This window comes from Triticum urartu, chromosome 5 (assembly GCF_003073215.2).
Source record: "Triticum urartu cultivar G1812 chromosome 5, Tu2.1, whole genome shotgun sequence".
Classification (NCBI taxonomy): domain Eukaryota; kingdom Viridiplantae; phylum Streptophyta; class Magnoliopsida; order Poales; family Poaceae; genus Triticum; species Triticum urartu.
Genome location: NC_053026.1, coordinates 608,773,338 through 608,795,842, shown reverse-complemented (window position 1 = coordinate 608,795,842; position 22,505 = coordinate 608,773,338). Strand labels below are relative to the sequence as shown.

Here is a 22,505-nt window from a genome sequence, read left to right as displayed (position 1 = left end):
CGACGGCGTGGTGACGGTGATGGTGAAGAACAATCTCCGCAGGGCTTTGCCAAGCACAACGGAAACTATGATGGATGATAAACTAGAAGGGGCGGGGTTGTCGGCGCACGGCTTGGTGAATCTTGATGTGTTCCGGCTGCTAGCCCTGCCCCTCTATTTATATGTTGAGCCCTGGGGTCATTTATTGGAGAAAGGGCCTCCTCAAAGCCGGTTTAGCCCGCAAGGCAAGAGTCCTTCTCGGACTACAGGACCAGACGCCAGGGTTCTCGGCATCTAGCCCCAGACGCCAGGGTCCCTGGCGTCTAGCCCCTCGCCTCCGCAAAACTTCCTTTTCCACCTTCCTAAAACCCCGTGGGCTTTAACCCTTGGCCCACATAAAGTGTTCTCGCACCAGAACATTTCGGTAAACATCCGAAACCCCAATTCCGGTGAATTCCAGAACCCTTCCGGAGACCAAACACTATTATCCCATATATCAATCTTTACCTCATGACCATTCCGGAGCTCCTCGTCAAGTCTGTGATCTCATCTGGGACTCTGAACAACATTCGGTCACCAACATACATAACTCATATAATACTATATCGTCAACGGACGTTAAGCCTGCGGACCTTACGGGTTCGAGAATGATGTAGACATGACCGAGACGCTTCTCCGGTCAATATCCAATAGCGGGACTTGGATGCCCATATTGGTTCCTACATATTCTACGATGATCTTTATCGGTCGAACCTTTATGACAACATACGCAGTTCCCTTTGTCCGTCGGTATGTTACTTGCCCGAGATTCGATCGCCGGTATCGTCATACCTAGTTCAATCTCATGACCGACAAGTCTCTTTACTCGTTCTGTAATATATCATCTCGTAACTAACTCCTTAGTCACTTTGCTTGCAAGCTTCTTGTGATGTGTACTACCGAGAGGGCCGAGAGATACCTCTTTGATACACGGAGTGACAAATCCTAATCTCAATCCATGCCAACTCAACAGACACCTTCGGAGATACCTATAGAGAATCTTTATGATGACCCAGTTACGTTGTGACATTTGATAGCACACAAGACATTTCTCCGGTGTCCGGGGGTTGCATGATCTCATGGTCGAAGGAATATGTATTTGACACTAAGAAAACAGTAGCAATAAACTGAACGATCATATGCTAAGCTAACAGATGGGTCTTGTCCATCACATCATCCTATATACCTAAGAGATTCATTCCCACAAACTTATTTATCTCAACATGCAAGCATGCCACATCACCATACAATTATGAATGTGATAAGACCCACATCATCATGCAACCATGCATGGGAAAAAACCAACCCCCACATGCAACCATGCATGGAAAAAAAATTCATTCTATTATTCTACTTACATTCAACAAATATTTTACAGTTGTACCTAATAAAATATACTAAGTTGTATACATTTTTTTATTTTGGTTCACATGTTACTAATCCAAATATTTATATTCCACACAATCAAATATCATCTAAATATACTGCAACCGATTCCCGCAACAACGTGCGGGTTATCATCTAGTTCTCCTAATGATATGAACCCGTTATCAAGTGACAAGACATGTCCATGGTTAGGAAACCTAAACCATCTTTGATCAACGAACTAGTCTAGCAGAGGCTCACTAGGGACACGATATTTGTTTATGTATGCACACATGTATTTAAGTTTCTGATCAATACAATTCTATCATGAATAATAAACCTTTATCATGTATAAGGAAATATAATAATAACAACTTTATTATTGCCTCTAGGGCATATTTCCATCAAGACCATCTTATCCTACGCCTCTCACGGATTGATAAAACCTTAGGTCATCCACTCAAGGGAAAATTGCTACTGTCCTACAAAACTCTGTGCTTGGAGGCCCAACAGGAGTCTACAAGAATAAGTTGTATAGTAGACATCACACCGGTGGTGTTGTGAACGTCCCCCCTTGTTAGCAACAAAGGTGATGTTGTGATGACCACTTTGCAACATCGACGGTGTTGCAAATGCGTGCAGGTCGCCGCTCCCATTGTCGCACGACAACCGTTGTAGAAAAGACTAGTAGGTCCCCCCCCCAGCCGCACCATCCATCGGCCATGGGGACAACTTCTCCATCGTCAATGGGATCAAACACTTGGGGAGGAGTGTTGGGCGGCTTAAGTAGGGATTAGAAAATGGCGCGTCAGGATTGGGGGTGACGCCGGAAGGGAGAGGGAGAGGGAAAGTGTGTCCCATGGCGGCAAGTTCAGAAGGGGATAGGAAGAGGGAGAGTGCGTCCATAGCGGAAGGTAGAAGGTAGGAGATGAGAAACAGATCTCACTGGGGAACAAAGGAAGGAATGGTTGTTGTGCAACATGCAAACAAGGGAGGAAAAGGGATGGGCGTTGCCTGGGCTTCGTGGGGATGCGTGCCACACACATGACGCAGTCAATGAAGACATTGCTATCAGCTCAATGAATTCTAGAGTTTTGCTTCTTCTTTTTAATTTTTTACCATTGACTTATGTTATTAGATAAAAAATGTTTTATTTTCTTCTTCACTTTTCTCCATGATAGATACATGGCACACATGAACATTTCTTCTAGAAGTCATGAACATTTGAATTTTTAAATAAATGACCATTTCAACTTATATTACTGAATAGTTTGTGTATTGCATAAGCGTTTGCTGTGAGTTTTGCGGCAACATTTCACCATCCACTCTTCGCTCATCGCCGCGCGACGGGCTCCGCGGACTTCCGAAAAATTCCGGCTTCAAGGTCAATAACTCACTCCCTCTCCAACCCACACGTGGACCTAGTTTCAAAGATCTCGACGCGGGAAATGCAACGGTGAAAACGGTTCATGATTTGGACACACACGGTTCAATAGATTAAATATTTTGAAAAACGAATGTGTGAAAAAACCGTAAAACTCCTCTGTAGCAACAAATGTCGCAAAGTAGTACTACACTAGTCGTCACCATTAAAGAAATGGGTGAACTTTGCAAAGAGTATCCTCCAATTATGTAAGACAAACCCTCTAATTATAGTTTTTTTTTCTTTTTGACATAAAGTAAGTAGTACTGGTAGTTTTTTTTTTTCGGAGAACGGGGGAAGAGGAAAGGACGGCAAACCCAGGTGGTTTTAGTCCAACCAAACTAGCCGAGCCCATGTCTCTGCTCACATTAGCAGCCCATCCATGTAACTGCGGACTGCAAAGGCCCAACGGCTCCCGCGGAACGGCCGAAAATAAAAGAAAAATCCTAGCAATCCCCCTGTCGCCACTTTTCTTGGCTCGGCGGCGCGACGGGCTCCGCCGACTTCCTCCACCGCCCGCCTTCAAGGTCAGCGACTCACTCCCTCCCCAACCAACACGTGCGCGCGCTCTCCGCCTTCAGTGAATTTCTTACCGACCCGCTTCGCTCTGCCCTCGCAGCCGATCCAGCTGGTCGCCCCCGGTGCCGTCCCACTCACCAACGGGTGCGCCCCCAATCCACTCACCAACGGTGTGGCTCCAGGTGAAGGACGATTCATCCGTCGCTGTGATTCATGGCCGGGATGCTCGTCTGGTTTGGCGCTCGGTTGCTGCAGAGAAGAATGCGAAGATCCCCTCGTCACGCTGCAACTCACGGGTCAGTACAGTACGTGTCAAACTGCCAACGTGAGGCTCTAAATTATGAATTCTGATGAAGAAGCAGAGCCTGGACAATGTCGCCGCAGGTTCGAGAGCCAACTGCTTTCGTCTATTTATTCTTACTGGAGTTTGGTCATACAGTCATACACATGTCTGAATACATATACATATTCATAAGATGCCAACGACCAAACTTTATCATGCTATAACTTGCATACAAAAGAAGAATATTACAGAAGGCAAGAGGCTTAATACCAATCCCAGATTCATACTATGTAAGAACAGAAATCACTGATCTCAGCCAGAGCCTACGGGTTTATTTCTTGCCGGTGAAGCCCAACTCAGTGCCACTTGCAAATAAACCCAATCATACACTCTGTCAGTGAACAAGAACCAGCGAATTCTTCAATTCCTCTTGAATAACAAGCCACAAAAGACAATCCAGAGACCTGCTACCAACCCCGTGCCAATGCCGAGGTACAATGACAATGCATCGCTCATGCTATCCTGCTCATCTACCATGGCGGCCCTACCCGGCCGGGCGGCATATCCTCAGGGTACCAGCTCCATGTAATAAGTGTGTGTTCATGCGTGTATAGTTTCGTGCCAAAGGTGTGGTTGTCGGCGTTGGTGCCAAGGTGAGTCGTTCATGTCCAGTTTTTTTTTGGTCGCCATGATTCGCGCGTGAGATAATCGTCTGATTTGGTGCTTGATCGGTTGTTGCAGAGCAGATTGAAGATCCCTTCATCACATTGCAATTCACAGGTCAATACCGTACGTGGCACTGTGAGGCTCTGAATTCTGATGAGGCAACAAGCTTGGGCAATGTCGCCTCAGGTTCGAGAGCCTCTGAATTCTGATGAGGCAACTCACAGGACAATATTTATTATCACTGAAATTTGGTAATACAGCCATACACATGTCTTAGTTCATATACATATCCATAAGAAGAAAACATGCACATTTTATCATGCTACAACTTAGATGGCAAAGAAAAGCATTACATAAGACAAAAGGGGCTTAATACTAATCCCAGATTCATACTATGTAAGAACAGAAGTTCCACCTAGCCATGATCTCAGCCAGCCCTTACTGGCATTTTTCTTGCCAGTGAAGCCCGACTCAGTGCCACTTTCACATAAATCCAATCATACACGCTGTCACAAAATGAGAACCAACGAATTCTCCAATTCTGCTTGAACAAGAAGCCAAAAAAGACAATCCAGAGACCAGCTAAAAACCCGGTGCCAATACCGAGGTATAGTGACAACCCATCGCTCACGCCCTCATGCCCATCTTCAAGAGCCCGTGGGGTGATTCCAGTTCCTGAACAGTTGCTTGATATAGGTGGACCACAGAGACCTGGGTTGCCAACATATATGGATGGCTGGTCATCCAGAGTCCTTAACTGATTTCCAGATGGTATAGTTCCCGTCAGGTTGTTATATGACAAGTTCAAATGGGTCAACGATGTTAGAGATGCCAAACTTGTAGGGATTTCACCAGAGAGCTCGTTATGAGAGAGGTCGAAAGATTCCACTGCCTGTAGCTCACCAATAGTTTGGGGTATCATGCCGCTGAGATGATTCCAAGACAAATTTAGGTTTGTTAATGCTACAAGCATGCCGATTTCCCAAGGAATCTTCCCTGTTAATCTGTTGCAGGAAAAATCAATGTTCACCATGTACGCGATTCCTGTTGTGTATTCGAGCTCTTGACCCTTTGTGACCACCACCAAACTATTCATATCAGAGGGATCGATGAGGAACATATATGTGGAAGCCGATCGAAAGTGGACAATTTGGAAAAGGGCATCTTGTTGGTTGGGAGTATGAGCCATAGCCATGAGATTCCCAAATGACATTGGTATGTCCCCTGAGATGTTATTACTTGCAATGTCTAAATACTGAAGCCCCTTCATCCCGGTGAGTTCAACAGGGATACCACCAGAGAACATGTTTGACCGCAACCGCATAAATGCCAAGTATGGTAACTTTGAACCGATCCACGTCGGCAAGCTCCCAGAAAATTGATTGTATGCTAGATCAAGGAATTTCAGTTCTTTACACCTCTGAAGAAACGATGGAAATTCTCCCGAAAGATTGTTGTTATTCAAGCTAAGCATGAAAAGATTTGAAGTTTCTGGTGCGTGAGGGCAATCCAGCAATGTCTCATTTAGTTGGTTCTCTGATAGGTCTAAGAACTTCAATTGTTCCAACTCAAACAGGGAGCATGGAATGATGCCAGAAAAGGAATTTTTGAAGAGCATGAGTACTTGCATCTCTGGTGCTCTAATATCTGTTGGCAGTTTGCCTGACAGGTTGTTCCCAGAGAGGTCCAAGTAGAGAAGGCTCTTTGGGAGTGTTGGAATCGGGCCAACAAGCTGGTTAGAACTGATATCCAATATCATAGCTTCCAATCCACCAAACAGAAAAACTGTGGGAAGCCTGCCAACAATTTGATTTCCCGACAAATCCAAAATTTTAGCACGGGAAACTGCAGTCCAAAACTCATCAGGAATGGAATCATGTATACTTGTGTTTGAAATATCAAGAGTGCCGAGTGTTGTTTGGCTAATCCATATTGGAAACTGTGGTCCTAGGATGCAAGATCTAAAGCTCGCTGAAGTTAATTTGAATGGAGTGTTCCATGTGTTGTTAACCAACACGGTTAAGGAATTATTGGAGAGCCACAACACTTCTAGGCTAGTCAGGTTCATGAAATGGTCTTCAGTGATTGTTCCATGTAGGTTGTTTGAGTTTAACCGTAACTCCTTTAAATTTGTGAGTTCTCGTATACCAACGGGTACCTCTCCAAATAGTTTGTTGTCATTCAGCCGAAGTGTGGTCAAGCTGCTAAAGTGCTCTAAACGAGCTGGGATTCTCCCTGTCAAGCTGTTGTGGTCCAAGTGCAACTCTTGTAACTCATCTGTTGGCAATCTATGCAACAATAGATCTTCTATGGCCCCGCTAATGAGGTTGTGTGATAATTTGAGCATTTGTAGTTCCTTGAGTTTCTTGAAGGTCAATGGCACCATCCCGGAGAAGTTGTTATTGTCAAGGACCAATGATCGGATGGAGGTAAAGTTTCCGACCGCGGAAGGGATATAACCACAAATCCCGCAGCTATACATTGAAAGCACTCTAAGAGCAGGGAGATCCCAAGCCAAGTAGTTGGCTCCAAAGGATGAGTTAAAGGAGTTGGAGTCGAGGTAGAGGTTCTCTAGTGATGTGAGGTTGGAGTTCAACGGTGGAGGCATAGTGCTCCGAAGCCCGCAAGATTGTAGTTCAAGAGTTATGAGGGAGGGGAGCATGTTAACAACATGAGCCCAGTCGACCGCGGCGCTGAGGTCCACCTGAGACATGCCAAGGTACTGTAGCTTCCATAGCTGCGAGACCCATGCGAGGTCGGGCGAGTAACAACTGTGCATCTGATTTGATAGGTCAAGGATGAGCAGGTTGGAGAGGTTTCCGAGGTGGGGAGGGATTTGCCCGCCGAAAAACGAGCCGGAGAGGAGGAGATGCGTCAGGCTCGCAAGACCGCCGATGAACTCCGGAATGGGCATGCCACCAAAGTCGTTGAACGAGAGATCAAGATGCCTCAGATGTCGTAGAGTGAGCAAGGAGGGGTTTATCTCACCTCCCATAGGCCAACCCATGGTGTTAGACCCGATGAGCTCGAGCTTGATGATGTGGCCGGTTCGGTTGCTGCACTCGACGCCTATCCATCGACAGCACTCATCGTCTCGCCACGACGAGAGGTAGTTGCCCGGGTCGGTGAGGCTAGCCTTGAACTCGCGAAGTGCATCCCGCTCGTAGGGGATGCAGAGGGTGTCCGGTGGTTGTGGTGGCGGCGGGAGCGCAAGCATGGCCGGAGCTGACGAGCTCCGGAGGAACCATGTCGCTAGGAGGAGGATCACCGTAGCCTGGACCAGCTGCCTTGGCCTGGCCATTTTTGGTACTTGTGTGGTGTGTTCGTAGTGCCTTGTGGAGTGGCGATGGCTATATTTAAGGACCCGGCAGCAGTTGGATCATCCACTCGATCGAGGGCGTAGCTAGTGACAGCGAAATGCACCACATGTGGTTCGTGTAAGGAAGTCTCCACGACTGGACCACCACCTAATTTTAGCGCGTGAAATTCCATAACCAACGACTGGTTTCGAATCATAGTCGCAGAAGTCAAAAGCGATGGGGAATTCAGATCAGAGCAGTCACCCACTGCGGGTATGTCGGCAGCTCAGGTCCATTTCTTTCAAACAAATATAACTTTATTAATTTGAAATAACCGCTTACATCATCTACGAGGAGCATAAGCCATAAAATATCAAGCGAACCTAGCAAGCTCACAAGCGACCTTAGGGCATCTTCAAGGTGGATCCGTAGACCTCCCGCAACCGTCCAGATAGCATTGTCTGGATCGCGGAAGCTATCCAACGGCGACCTGTATTGGTCCACGGAGCGGTCCGGATGCGATTTCTCTTATAAATCAAAGACAAACGTAGGGGAGGTTTGCGAGAATCCGGACTGATCCCAAACCCGTTTCTGACCGCCCTGACCCACCATCCCCCTCCCGCACGCGCTCCCGCCAGACACCAGCTGACCGCATTCATGCTGCTGTAGAGCGCGCCTTCAATATTAAAGACGGCTCAGGGCGAATGCGGCCTCTCACTGCCTCCGCCATTAAAGTGGCCCACCGACCGAGGGCGCGGCCCGCGATGTGTTCCCGGTGTCCGCGCCTGTTTAATGCTGGAGACACGTGACTGGACGGAATGGGACATATATCTACGGCATCCGTTCAATGCAGCGGTTCGTCCATCTGCCGCCATTAAGCAGGCTCGCCAGCGGAGAAACCCATTCCGGCGCCTCGCATTGACGCACCCGGACGCCCCGCCTCATCGGAATCTGCTATATAAAGGCGGCCACACCCGGCTAAGTCCACACCACAACACCAACCCCTCCACATCCTTCGCCATGACCGCCAGCGGGAAAGCACTGTGGGACAGTCTGTGGCTGGGGATGAAGCATGCGGTGGCCGCCTTTGCCGCCGCCTGGCATAGCCACCGTGCCAGGCAGATCGAGGCCGGCTTGCCGGCCAGCTTGCCCAAGGTCTCCGACGACGAGGACGACACCACGATGGTGACAGGCTCTGACAACTCCGCCCCGGCTCCAGTGCCTGCTGTGCACGCCGACTTCACCATGGAGCAGGCTCAGGAGGAACAGTGGTACAGCCTGTTCCTCCTGGAGCAGCATCGGCTGGCGGAGGGCTAGATCTGCGATGAGCGCGCGAGCGAGGAGGCCGTGGCGGCCATGGGCGTGACGAACCCAAATTTCATCATGGAGCAGCATGGCATCTACGATGCCGTCCACGCTCAAGCCGCCGCTCGTCAGGAAGCGGCGGGCGGGGAGGCGCAGCTGCAGGCGGTCGCGGAGGAGAACATAGCTAGCTGCGCCTCCTACACGCCGCCGACGAACCATCAGCCAACCGGGTGGGACGACAACAACCAAGGCACCACCATTTCCCTCGTGGACCTTACGTCCACAGGCGACGGACAAGGCGCGGACTCCTTCGAGGATGAGTAGGCCACGGGAGGCGGCAGGGCCTAGTGTCCCATGTTGGCCGGTCCGTCTCCTGTGTTTTACTCTTCCTCACTAAAGATCACACCTTTACTTCATTGGTCTTATTGCCAGTGCTCATGGAGACGGCAAAAGGAGGACGACACGGGGTTGGACGCCGGCCGCCGCTGCCGTGGGATAGGTTTAGGGGCGGATCTTTTTTTTGTTGTTCTAAATGTAGTTAAATCCGTCCTGTTTATGTGAAATCCTTCATGTTTGTACGAAATCTGGCCGTACTTGCATAAATTTCATACGGTTTGTTGAAAAATAGTTTGAAATGTATACGGCTAGCATTGGATGTTGACCTTTCGCATCTATGTCCGCAGACTGGCCCCTCTATCGTCCGCGGACAAATGTGGGAGGTTTTTGCAGGTTGTTATTGGAGATGCTCTTGTTTGTTTTTTTATTACAATGTTTGAAACTCGTACCAGGGAAATCACAAGACATATAATGTTAATCATCAAAGGCAACTGCCGCCACTCCCACATAACATTCTTTGTTCCTCATGATGTCAATGACTTTCAAATTATCTGAGTTGATAACAAGACGGTTAAACTCCCGCCCTTTGCGTCACGGATAATCCAAATCTTAATGCTAATGCGTCAGCTGTCAGAACGTCCGCACAGCACACCGATCAGTACGCCAATGAGCAGTCGTGCATGACATAAGATCGCACCCGACGCGTTGCTCCAGTTGTGGGATTATTCAGTTCTTCTAGGGTCGGGCCTCGTAAGCTATTGTTACTGACCCAGCGCAATGTTTTGTGTTATTCGGTGGCTTGTCAGAACTTGGGTTTCGCTCGAGGAAGGTGGCGTGGTTCGCCGGCGTTGGTGCCAAGGTTCCGCGTTCCTGTCCGGACTTCCGTTGGTCGCCTTGATTCGTGGGTTAGATAATCGTCTGATTTACGTCTTCGTTGTTGCAGAGCAGAGTGTGTAAACCCCCTCGTCACATTGCAACTCACAGGTCAGTCACTACTAGGAAAAGACTAATTAGCGGCGCACCTATTTTTATCATTGATGACGCACTATATATGCCCCATTATTACTACGCCACTAGTAACAAATAGTAATGGGTCACTATGGCTTAATCTCGGCTCAATGTGCTTAATCTCAAGTTAAATCGCACTTCGTGGTCAAACTTCTCGGAAGGTCACCCATCCTCACACTACTCCAGCCCGAACATGCTTAACTTCGCAGTTTTATCCAACCCCAGCACCAACTCACTTAACAGGCACTTTTTGATATATCTATCATATGAATCCTATTAAACCTTGTTGATGTCTAGGACTTTATTCATGTTCATGAGTGTGATGAAATTTTGAAAAAATATTTCAAACTTCTCGGTCATATTACGTATCATATTTTGAAAAAAATCCAAATTTTTTTTTGAAACCAATTTTTTTTGGTTACAAGTGGCGCACCTAGCAAATGATGCGCCACTACTAGGTTTGAATTATTTTTCATTATTCCCCCTCTAGATCTTAAAAGCCCCGTATCTTTTGTTCTGTTAGTTTTTTGGTGATTCTAAAAATTTTCAACGGGGTTCCCCTGTTGAATTCGGATGTAACTTTTCATATAAAAAACTTTTTAATCCGAGTTCGTATGCAAAAGTTATGCCCATTTTATTAAATTCCAGAGAGATTTTGCAAATAAAGTCGAAATTCATATTTGTAAATTTTCCCAACAACTAGACCACATATCACATGAGAAACTTCTTTTCTTTTCTTTTTTTACATTTCCATCATTTTCTTTTATTCTTTCTAAAACTGAAAAGGCTGTCCGGGAGGGGGGTGCAAAGAAAGTTAGTAACTAGTTTTTGCAAAAAAAAATTGTTAATAGTGGCACACCGTGGTTGTGGTGCGCCATTACTAGTTTGAACTAGTAATGGTGTACTATACACTGGTGTGCCATTACTAGTTTTGAAAAAAAAGTATAAAAAAATTGTTAGTAGTGACGCACAGAGTGTGTGGTGCGTTATTACTAGTTAAAACTAGTAATGGCGTACTATGACTTGATGCGCCATTACTAGTTTTGGAAAAAAAATTGTTAGTAGCGGCGCACCGTGGGTGTGGTGTGCCATTAGTGGTATGGACATTAATGGCGTACCTACACATGATGCGCATTGCTATATAGCAGTCGCGCATCACATATGTGGTGCGCCATTAATGTAGCAGTCGCGCATCACATATGTGATGCGCCATTAATGTCCATATTAGCTATAGCCCTTTTCCTAATAGTGAGTTCTATACGTGGCAATGTGAGGCCCTTAATTATGATGAGGCAACAAGCCTGGGCAATGTTGCTGCAGGTTCGAGAGCCTGCATTCATCTATTCATTATTATTACTGATGCATAGATGTTTTACGTTTTATGTCTTAACTGGTACATATTCATAAGATGTCAATAAGCAACCCAAGTGATGCGGAGCTCCTTCGTCGGGTGAGTGTCCGCCCACGGCGTCGCCAGATCCGCCTCATCCGTCCTCCTCCTGTGGCTGCTGAGGCCAGATCCGGTGCCCTTGCTCAGCTGCATGCCTTATGTGAGGAGATGGGCACCTCCCGTCCGCGCTCGCGGGTGGGCGCGCGCCGCCGCCACCCGCTTCTTCCTCGGCAGTCCTCCAGTGCAGCGGCCTCGTCCGGTTACTACTGCTCCGCCTCGACCTCCGTTCGCTCTGCGTGTGGCGGCCAGGCTCCGACGCATCCTTTCCCGCATGTCTCTTCTCCAACGGCCGATTCATGGCGAACTTCGGGCCGGTCTCGCCCTCCTACTGCTCCGACGATGGGAGTCGCCCTGTCCTCTGCGGCTCCTCCTACTGTCTGCGTCGCCCCCTCCCGTCTGCCACCGCCATCTGCGCGCGGCTTCGTTGTGGCCTCCCTTGCCTCCCGCAAGGCTGCCCCGACCATGCATGTGTTGGGTTTCGTAGTAATTTCAAAAATTTCCTACGCACACGCAAGATCATGTGATGCATAGCAACGAGGGGGAGAGTGTTGTCTACGTACCCAACGCAGACCGACTGCGGAAGCGATGACACGACGTAGAGGAAGTAGTCGTACGTCTTCACGATCCAACCGATCAAGCACCGAATCTACGGCACCTCCGAGTTCGAGCACACGTTCAGCTCGATGACGATCCCCGGACTCCGATCCAGCAAAGTGTCGGGGAAGAGTTCCGTCAGCACGACGGCGTGGTGACGATCTTGATGTTCTACAGCAGCAGGGCTTCGCTTAAACTCCGCTACAGTATTATCGAGGTATATGGTGGCAGGGGGCACCGCACACGGCTAAGGAATAGATCACGTGGATCAACTTGTGTGTCTAGAGGTGTCCCCTGCCTCCGTATATAAAGGAGTAGAGGGGGGAGGCTGGCCGGCCAAGGAGGGAGGCGCAGGAGGAGTCCTACTCCTTCCGGGAGTAGGACTCCCCCCCAATCCTATTCCAAGTAGGATTCCCAAGGGGGGAAGAGAGAGAGGGGGGCCGGCCACCTTCTCCTAGTCCTAATAGGACTAGGGGAGGGGGAAGTAGCGCAGCCACCTTGGGCTGCCCCTTTCTCCTTTCCACTAAGGCCCATGTAGGCCCATATGGCTCCCGGGGGGTTCCGGTAACCTCCCGGTAACCCGGTAAAATCCCGATTTCACCCAGAACACTTCCGATGTCCAAACATAGGCTTCCAATATATCAATCTTTACGTCTCGACCATTTCGAGACTCCTCGTCATGTCCGTGATCACATCCGGGACTCCGAACAACCTTCGGTACATCAAAATGCATAAACTCATAATGTAACTGTCATCGTAACCTTAAGCGTGCGGATCCTACGGGTTCGAGAACAATGTAGACATGACCGAGACACGTCTTCGGTCAATAACCAATAGCAGGACCTGGATGCCCATATTGGCTCCTACATATTCTACGAAGATCTTTATCGGTCAGACCGCATAACAACATACGTTGTTCCCTTTGTCATCGGTATGTTACTTGCCCGAGATTCGATCGTCGGTATTCCAATACCTAGTTCAATCTCGTTACCGGCAAGTCTCTTTACTCGTTCTGTAATACATCATCCCGCAACTAACTCATTTAGTTGCAATGCTTGCAAGGCTTATGTGATGTGTATTACCGAGAGGGCCCAGAGATACCTCTTCGACAATCGGAGTGACAAATCCTAATCTCGAAATACGCCAACCCAACATCTACCTTTGGAGACACCTGTAATGCTCCTTTATAATCACCCAGTTACGTTGCGACGTTTGGTAGCACCCAAAGTGTTCCTCCGGCAAACGGGAGTTGCATAATCTCATAGTCATAGGAACATGTATAAGTCATGAAGAAAGCAATAGCAACATACTAAACGATCGGGTGCTAAGCTAATGGAATGGGTCATGTCAATTAGATCATTCAACTAATGATGTGACCTCGTTAATCAAATAACAACTCATTGTTCATGGTTAGGAAACATAACCATCTTTGATTAACGAGCTAGTCAAGTAGAGGCATACTAGTGACACTTTGTTTGTCTATGTATTCACACATGTATTATGTTTCCGGTTAATACAATTCTAGCATGAATAATAAACATTTATCATGATTATAAGGAAATAAATAATAACTTTATTATTGCCTCTAGGGCATATTTCCTTCACCAGAGGGGGCCCACACCCTGGCCACGAGGGTGGGGGTGCGCCCTACCCCCTGGGTGCGCCCCTGCCTCGTGGGCCCCCTGGCAGGCCTCCGGTGCCCATCTTCTGCTATATGAAGTCTTTCACCCTGGAAAAAAATCATAAGCAAGCTTTCGGAACGAAACTCCGCCGCCACGAGGCGGAACCTTGGCGGAACCAATCTAGGGCTCCGGCGGAGCTGTTCTGCCAGGTAAACATCCCTCCGGGAGGGGGGAATCATCACCATCGTCATCACCATCGATCCTCTCATCAGGAGGGAGTCAATCTCCATCAACATCTTCACCAGCACCATCTCCTCTCAAACCCTAGTTCATCTCTTGTATCCAATCTTTGTTTGAAAACCTCAGATTGGTACATGTGGGTTGTTAGTAGTGTTGATTACTCCTTGTAGTTGATGCTAGTTGGTTTATTTGGTGGAAGATCATATGTTCAGATCCTTTATGCATATTAATACCTCTCTAATTATGAACATGAATATGATTTGTGAGTAATTACGTTTGTTCCTGAGGACATGGGAGAAGTCTTGCTATAAGTAGTCATGTGAATTTGGTATTCGTTCGATATTTTAATGAGATGTATGTTGTCTTTCCTCTAGTGGTGTTATGTGAACGTCGACTACATGATACTTCACCATTGTTTGGGCCTAGAGGAAGGCATTGGGAAGTAATAAGTAGATGATGGGTTGCTAGAGTGACAGAAGCTTAAACCCTAGTTTATGCATTGCTCCGTAAGGGGCTGATTTGGATCCATATGTTTCATGCTATGGTTAGGTTTACCTTAATACTTCTTTTGTAGTTGCGGATGCTTGCAATAGGGGTTAATCATAAGTGGGATGCTTGTCCAAGGAAGGGCAGCACCCAGGCACCGGTCCACCCAACATATCAAATTATCAAAGTAACGAACGTGAATCATATCATATGAACGTGATGAAAACTAGCTTGATGATAATTCCCATGTGTCCTCGGGAGCGCTTTCCTTCATATAAGAGTTTGTCCAGGCTTGTCCTTTTCTACAAAAAGGATTGGGCCATCTTGCTGCACCTTATTTACTTTCATTACTTGTTGCCCGTTACAAATTACCTTATCACAAAACTATCTGTTACCGATAATTTCAGTGCTTGCAGAGGATACCTTACTGAAAACTGCTTGTCATTTCCTTCTGCTCCTCGTTGGGTTTGACACTCTTACTTATCGAAAGGACTACGATAGATCCCCTACACTTGTGGGTCATCAGTGGTGCACGCATTGAAAATTTTGCAGCATTACCTCATCGAACAAAGTTGTGAAATATATACCGATAACAAGAGTCTCAACTATATTTTCACTCAAGCCAACCTCAACATCCCACAACAAATATGGCTTGATTTGATCAAGACTATGGCCTTGGAATTGACTATCACTCAAGGAAAGCTAATGTGGTCGCCGATGCGCTCAGTCGAATGGCAGGAATAGTTAAAGGAGTAATCCAATACAAGCCTGACTCTGCAAGATGAATTTGCTAAACTCAACATGATCATCTGCGGCCCGTTAAAATTGAAAATCCTTGAAATCAAGCCTACCTTGGATGAGGAGATCAATAAAGATCAAGAAAATCATCCTAGCTTGGAGGAATTCAAGGAGAAACCTCGCCAGGGGAAGTCCAAGCACTTCCAAATTGATGAATAAGGCACGTATAGTTTGGCACCGTATAAGCATACCCGATCAAGCTGAGCTTAAATAACAGATACTCCAAGAAGCGCATGAGCCCGCATACTCTATCCACCCTAGGGGCACCAAAATGAACCGATACTTGAGAGAGGTATTTTGGTGGAGGGTGTGAGAAAATACATTGCATACTCTTGCGATGTATGCAATAGAATCAAGGCAGAACATCAGAACCCCACCGAAATGCTTTAGACCTTACAAGTTCCACAGAGGAGTGGGACGACATCAACATGGAATTTATCATGGGGTTACCCAAGACCGCCAGAACCATGAGTCCATATGGGTCATCATGGATAGGCTAACCAAAGTAGCTCACTTCATCTCAGTGAAGACCATGTACCGACCAGACAGTTTGCACAACTGTACATGTCAAGGATTGTTAGTCTCCATGGGGTACCCAGGTCCATCGTATCAGACCGAGGTTCTCAGTCCACCCCTGCGTTTTGGCTACGTCTTCACCAAGCCGTGGGAACCAGACTAAAGCACAATACCCGATATCACTGTACTAAATATCTATTTACCATGTTCAATAAATTCGTAACTGGGAACATACTATGCTTACGCTGATTATCTAAGAGTTCCACTATGCAACTATACAAGAATAACTGACCGACAAATGATATGCAAAACTTTCCAAATTATATCCATTTAAATAGTTTTTCCAATGCAAATGATTATCAAACATGTGAAACCCATCAATAATTATGGAAGGTATACTTAATTCTATTACATCCATCATCCAAACAGTTTGAGACAATCATTGAAGAGATCATGGCACAAACTAAGATTTATTACAACAATACTAAAGCTCTACTGATTTAGGTTCATTGTGCAGCAGTGGTTCACCCTTCATGGTGGCTACTTTACCCACCCTCCTATTAGGCTTCTTGTTGAGAATGTCCTCATTTTTTTCCTTTGGTTTCACCTTGCAAAAGTAAGTATTCCAATTATTGATGATTTTAATAGCAATCATATGTTGGTATAAGTGAAAAGACATACATTTTTTATCCACACATGTTTTCTTATTAAATTCTTTGATTAGATGTTGAATTTTGCTACTTCTTCTTACCTCGGATGCAATAAGATCCACAAGAGGAGCTCTCTTCTTCCTTTTTCCTTTCACGCGCATTTCACTTGTGGTGGAGATCTGCTCTGGTGTTTCTCCTGGTGTTAGAAGGATAGTAGGTTTGTTTTGATGGGTGGAAAAAGTAATATCAACATCATCTTTTTCCACATTAGGTAGCTGCATCTTGGGTGTGGGAGCCTGTGAGGATTGACGAGAGTCAGGAACAAAAAAAGATAGGAACTACTAACTTTCAAGGCCTTGTTGAATAATTCCCTACATTTGAGAGGACATGAACTTCGTGACCTAGTCAAAAATTTCTAGAGTTAAAAAAGCATTGGAGATGAAATTAGCCCAATCTAAAGGTACCTGAACCACCTTAGAGCTATCAACCCCAGGAGAAAAACGAGCTTCGGAAATGAGGATTCCTTCACTTCCAACCACATAAATGTCTATGAAAGCATGACCCGAGTTAGAATCTAAATTAAATTAAATATATTGGTTGACCAAATGTTTACCTTTTATACAGAAACCAAGGGGACCATCTCCAGCATGGGGTTAGAAGAGTCCTCCCTAGTGCCCACAACAACATTCTTTGAAGGACCATTAGTGATATTAGGCTGAGTGTCCAGCTTGTCAGGTTGAATCGGATCATTGAGTGACAGAACCTTGTTCTCCTGAATAATCTTCTCTTTAGTTTGTGGTATGGAGGGATGAACAATTTGGAAATTAACAGAATGGGAGTGAATGATTCCCACCTGGATAGGTGCCAAAGCAAGAGATTGGATTTTACGTTCTCCTTCATTTACGATTTCAATACTCTCATCTACAAGCTCGCTTTCATCAGCATTGGGTGCATAATTCACAAACAAATCTACAACAACAACACCTTGTATTAGGATAGGCTCTTCAAATAAAGGTAAAATAAACATTTTGCAACTTTGGTAAAATATCCAAATGATTACTCTGTACTGTCATGTTGAGATCAATATTCAAAATATCTTGCTCTTTCTTCACATTCAGATCAGCGTTGATATGGGCCTGTAAGGCTTGAAAACCAACCTCCGAGGGACCAAGAGGTAAATTTAAATCTGGTAGGCGATTAAAAATATGTTTGGTATGGCCCAATAGATTTAATGCACCTGCACTAGCCCCAAATTTAGCAGCGTCTGCACTCTGAGAAGGCAAGAGTAAGGAATAAGTTACTATTTTTCAAAAAAAAATATGAAAACAACACCTTAATTTGTTACCAAAAGTCTATGCTTTATCAAATTCATAAATAAGATGAATGCTGGAGAAAATATCAGGAGAAGATTTATCCCTAAAAGCGCAAGCAAGAAACTAGGAAATCAATAGCTGAAGGCTTACCTAGACTATAAATATACATGTATATCCACTCCACCACAAAAACGAAGTGGCATATGATAAAAATGCACTCTAAAAAACAAATAAGATGTTGCTATGCACTATGTTTGGAATTAATTGATGAATATATCATAATGAACCATGATAGAGTTACATATGAAAGGAAATAAATTACTATTTACCATGTTAAAAAAATCGGAACTGAGGTAATAACATACTTACATAGGACTAGGTGAGTTAAGGTGGACACACTTCCACACATTGTCGAAGATTTCGACTATGCAAGAATACTTTACATGGACATTATATGCTTCATTCACCTAAAAACATGGTCTTTATTTTTTAAAATGTGCAAGAAATGTTAATTTTAGGATGGGTGCATGCACTTATGAATTCACATATTTATTTCACACTAGTAAAAGAGCCCCTGCGTTGCAACAGGAAAAACCACATGTCCCTAGTACAATAATCATGACTGAAGACCTCAACGGGTCCACGTGCATCACATCTATGATGCCGCTTATCCTCCTTCCCACCTTTGTCGACGGTGGGATCAGTGCTCACACAATCAGAACACGTTAGGATGTGGTCAATTCTAAGGTTTCTTTCTTTCTCTCCAAAAAATGAGAGATCTACATTTTCACCAGGAAGTTTTGCCGAGGCGTGCATTAGTGGTTATAGATGGTTTCTTTCTTCTCCAAACTGATTTGCCGAGGTGTTGATTTCCAATCCGGATGTAGCAAGTACGAAAGAAAAGCGAATCATGAACTATTGATTAAGGTTGTCCCCTAAATAGTTTTTAAAAATATTTAACAGTTAAAAAATATCATATTCAATTCTACACATTTTTCTAATCAATTTTCATATATAAGATGTCAAAATTGGAGTTAGGATTTAGAAGATATGAATATTTTTAAAAGCATTTGAATCACATTTTTAAATATTTAACGGGTAAAATAACATCATATTTATATTGTACACATTTTTCTAATCAATTTCCATATATAATATGTCTAAATTAGAGCTATGACTTAAAATATATGGATATTTTAAAAAATTATTTAAAACTGTAAAAAATAATAGATGGATGATGGGTTGATTAACCAAAAGATCAGGGGGTTTCCAAGAAAAAGTGAATCATTTTTTCCATGGGTTGATTAACTAAAGATCAGAAGGTTTTCTGAAAAAAAGAAGTGAATCATTTTTTCTCACTTAACAATGTACCGCAGGTTGATTTCGAAGGAGTACAGGATTTTTTTTTGGCAAAAGTGACGACGGACGGATAGAAGCACTCCTCACTTTACTATTAGGTAGAGATATATTTGTACGAGGACCCACATGCCAGGGAGCTGGTCAAATTGTCAGACAACTAATTGCAAATGTGATATGTTATTACTGTCTTGTATATATTTGAGGAGGAGGGATGGATTCTTATACTATAAATACGAAGTCAAATGATTGAAAGAACTAAATATAGACTTAAGAGTTAATATAGAGGAGGAACCATTCACCTTGAGAGGGGTTACCAAATTCTGTGGTGCAGCCACCACGTACGTCCCCTTGTTTAGAAACTCATGGACGGAGGAGCACCCCGACGCCTTGGCAGCTCGGGTTAAATTCCCGGTCGGCTTCTCTCCATTGTTGGTCCTACCAATAAAAACCATAAAACTATGAAATTTACCTAAAATTCAAATTTCCATAATCTCTCATGTATTGTATTAGCTTCTCATCGCTCACATGCATACACTGCAATTGCATTCTCCCCTGCATTTTGGACAGCTCCAGGCATCTTGCAGCCCCACTCTTATATAATTCTCGCCGTACCTAATAAACAAACCAATAAGAAACAAGAACAATACATCATATGGTCGGCCCCATGGAAACACAAAAATTACATAGCAGAAACTCTTGTAATACCTATTATGCAAGCAATTTCGACAGTACTTGAGTGAGCACAACCGAGACTTCTTCATATTCTTGCAAGCTGCCATTAAGTTGATTGCCATTTTCTGACGGCACTGCAGAACGGAAAAGTATTAAATCCACGAGGAGTTGCCAGTGTAAAAGAGGGGGGAGGGCCAATAGTAATAGGTGGTCAAAATCCACGAGGAGTTGCCAGTGCAAAAGAGGCGGGAGTGCCAATGGTAATAGGTGGTCACTCACTCACCTGGTGGCAGGTCTTCTGGATCTGCAGCAAAACGCCGTTGCTCTCCATGCTGTAGGAACCCTTGCTAGTCTTTGTGGTGACCCTCTCCATGCTGTAGGTGTAATTGTTCTCCTCGCCATGGGCATCATCCCTATCACGGGAGACATTCTCCATGCCGCCGACGCCATTCCACTCAAGGGGGCAAGGGACCATGATGTCCATGGAAGAGCTCCAGAAGTTTGGTAGAGCAAGGGGGAGAAGCCTAAAATCTTTGACAAAAAATAGGAATGGGAATGAAGAGATAAATATTGGCTCGCGTGTGCCTCTAAAAAAAGTAGGAGATGCTAGTAGTAACTGATGCCACCAGCCAGTTGCCCTAATCTTATTTAGAAATCATTCATTTTGTGTGACATTGAACTGTCTTCCCTCGTTCATCCATGTATGTGCATGTCTATCATTATTGATGAAAGGGGTTAATAAATAAGGGTCAAACCATCTTTTTCCTTTTCTTGTTTTACTTGGGTCTGACTAAAATCTCAAAATATGCCTTTGTCTCATCTCCATTAATATTATTTTCGTTGTATACCATTCTAAAAGTTTACCACCAGACCCATCGTACAAACTTTATTTACCCAATATAATGTCCTGGAAAAAAATATTTTCCCCCCGAAGCACCAAAAAATGTGTGTACAAGATCTCTTATTCCAGAGTGGTAGAATGTTGGCCATCCAATGTGCAACACAACACAAGCATTGTGTGACTTAAAGGTGGTGGAAGAAGGGGATGTGCCGTCCATAGAGAGTATTTTGAATCTTGGGAGGCCCGCCGGTGTTTTCGCATTCCATTTTTTGCTTCCACTATTACGCTTCATGCCCGACCTCCTCCTCGATGCCAACTCCTTGTTATTTATTTCTATGGTTCTCTAGCACTGGCTCATTGGAGAGGAAGGATTTGGGTTCATGCAAGGCAATGTGTGTGTGCTCGCTCTCGACCCTATAGGGTAGCGAAGGGGACCAGAATGCCATGTGTGGCTGCAAAATGTTCGTTATTGAGGGGTGTCCATGCTTGCCCTCGACACGAGGTGTGTGGCATAGATGATCGAGAAGGAAACACGCGACTGAGAGAGACCCTCCACGTGATGATATGACAACACCCTACATATGACATAGAAGACGCCCTCCATGCGACGATGATTGCGAGCCGTTAGGTGCTCGTGTCAGCCCATGGGCCTCTGACTCGAAGGAAAGATAATTTCCCACCGCCGAACCTCCTCTAAACCTTCTTTTTTTGCAAGCAAAGGCTTAATCTTCTTCCTTCGCTCAACCTGCCCCTCCTTCACCCTTCTTCTCCCCCATGTCCTGGTCCCGAGAAAAGAAATTGCCCCACCCCATCTCTTTCACCATCTAACTAGATTGATTGCCGACCTCCAACCCTCCCCAATATTCACTAGCATCTTCGAGGTAAAACGCCTGATAAATTATTACGATAACGACATACAACTTGGCCATCCAAACAATCGGACAAAATTTGCTAAAATCCAAACACTAAAATCAGCTCATGTACACATTTTATATATTGTAGCTAGACCCACATATATATATACTTCTATATATAGCTAATGTATGGATATTGACATCTCTATATAAAACTAGCGAGATCTGTAGAACGGCAGCAGCTCGCGTGGATTAGAATGTGAGGGATAGGAGGGAATCCGGAAGAGGAGGAGGGTTTACCGGGAGGGGCGGCGGCCGCGGCACTCGATGCTAGTTGCTCGCCGGCGGCGACGTGCAATGTGTCCCCAAAAGGGCTGGCGGTGGTGCGAGCTCCCACTCGGTCGGGTGGAGAGGCGAACGAACGCTTGGGTGAGGCGAACGGGCATAGATGGCTTTCGGGAGCGCCGACGGCTGGCCTCCGGCTGCAGCGATCGAACTGCGCGGCCAGGGGCCATCAGATCTTGATCTGGAGCCGCCGGATCACGGGAAGAGAATTGGCTGGTGGGCAGATGCCAAGTGGCAGCTAGGGTTAGGAGGGGCGCGAAAAATGAGGAGGGGTTAGAGTTTAGTCCGTATTTGGTAGGGAAAGGGCTACTATTTATAGGAAGGGTTAATGGGGCTATTTGGGCTAGTATTTAGGTGGGCTAACTGGACTAGGATTTAGGTTGGCTGATTGGGCTGTGTAGATGGCTATGCTTAGAGAAGAGGGGAGTAAAGGCCCATGACATTTTATTTAGCAAAATTGTTTAGTATTTATCCGCCCACTATCTCCTCCCATATTCAAATGTTTGGGTAGCAAACGGACTTCAAATCACATGAATTCAATGT

At 45.4% G+C, this 22,505-nt stretch overlaps 2 protein-coding genes across 2 annotated transcripts; both read right to left on the bottom strand.

Moving 5' to 3' along the window:
* Window positions 1-3,902: 3,902 nt before the first annotated feature.
* On the bottom strand, window positions 3,903-7,601 carry LOC125511191 (receptor-like protein EIX1). The gene has a single exon (XM_048676494.1). The coding sequence runs from the start codon at window positions 7,573-7,575 to the stop codon at window positions 4,702-4,704; it is 2,874 nt and encodes a 957-aa protein (XP_048532451.1). The 5' UTR covers window positions 7,576-7,601; the 3' UTR covers window positions 3,903-4,701.
* An 8,631-nt stretch (window positions 7,602-16,232) lies between these two features.
* Window positions 16,233-20,053, bottom strand: LOC125511190. The gene is made up of 7 exons (XM_048676493.1): window positions 19,956-20,053; window positions 19,776-19,862; window positions 19,550-19,685; window positions 17,639-17,849; window positions 17,432-17,547; window positions 16,680-17,350; window positions 16,233-16,535 (listed from the first exon to the last, which is right to left on the bottom strand). The coding sequence occupies exons 1-6, from the start codon at window positions 20,042-20,044 to the stop codon at window positions 17,195-17,197; spliced, it is 795 nt and encodes a 264-aa protein (XP_048532450.1). The 5' UTR covers window positions 20,045-20,053; the 3' UTR covers window positions 16,233-16,535; window positions 16,680-17,194.
* Window positions 20,054-22,505: the final 2,452 nt, after the last annotated feature.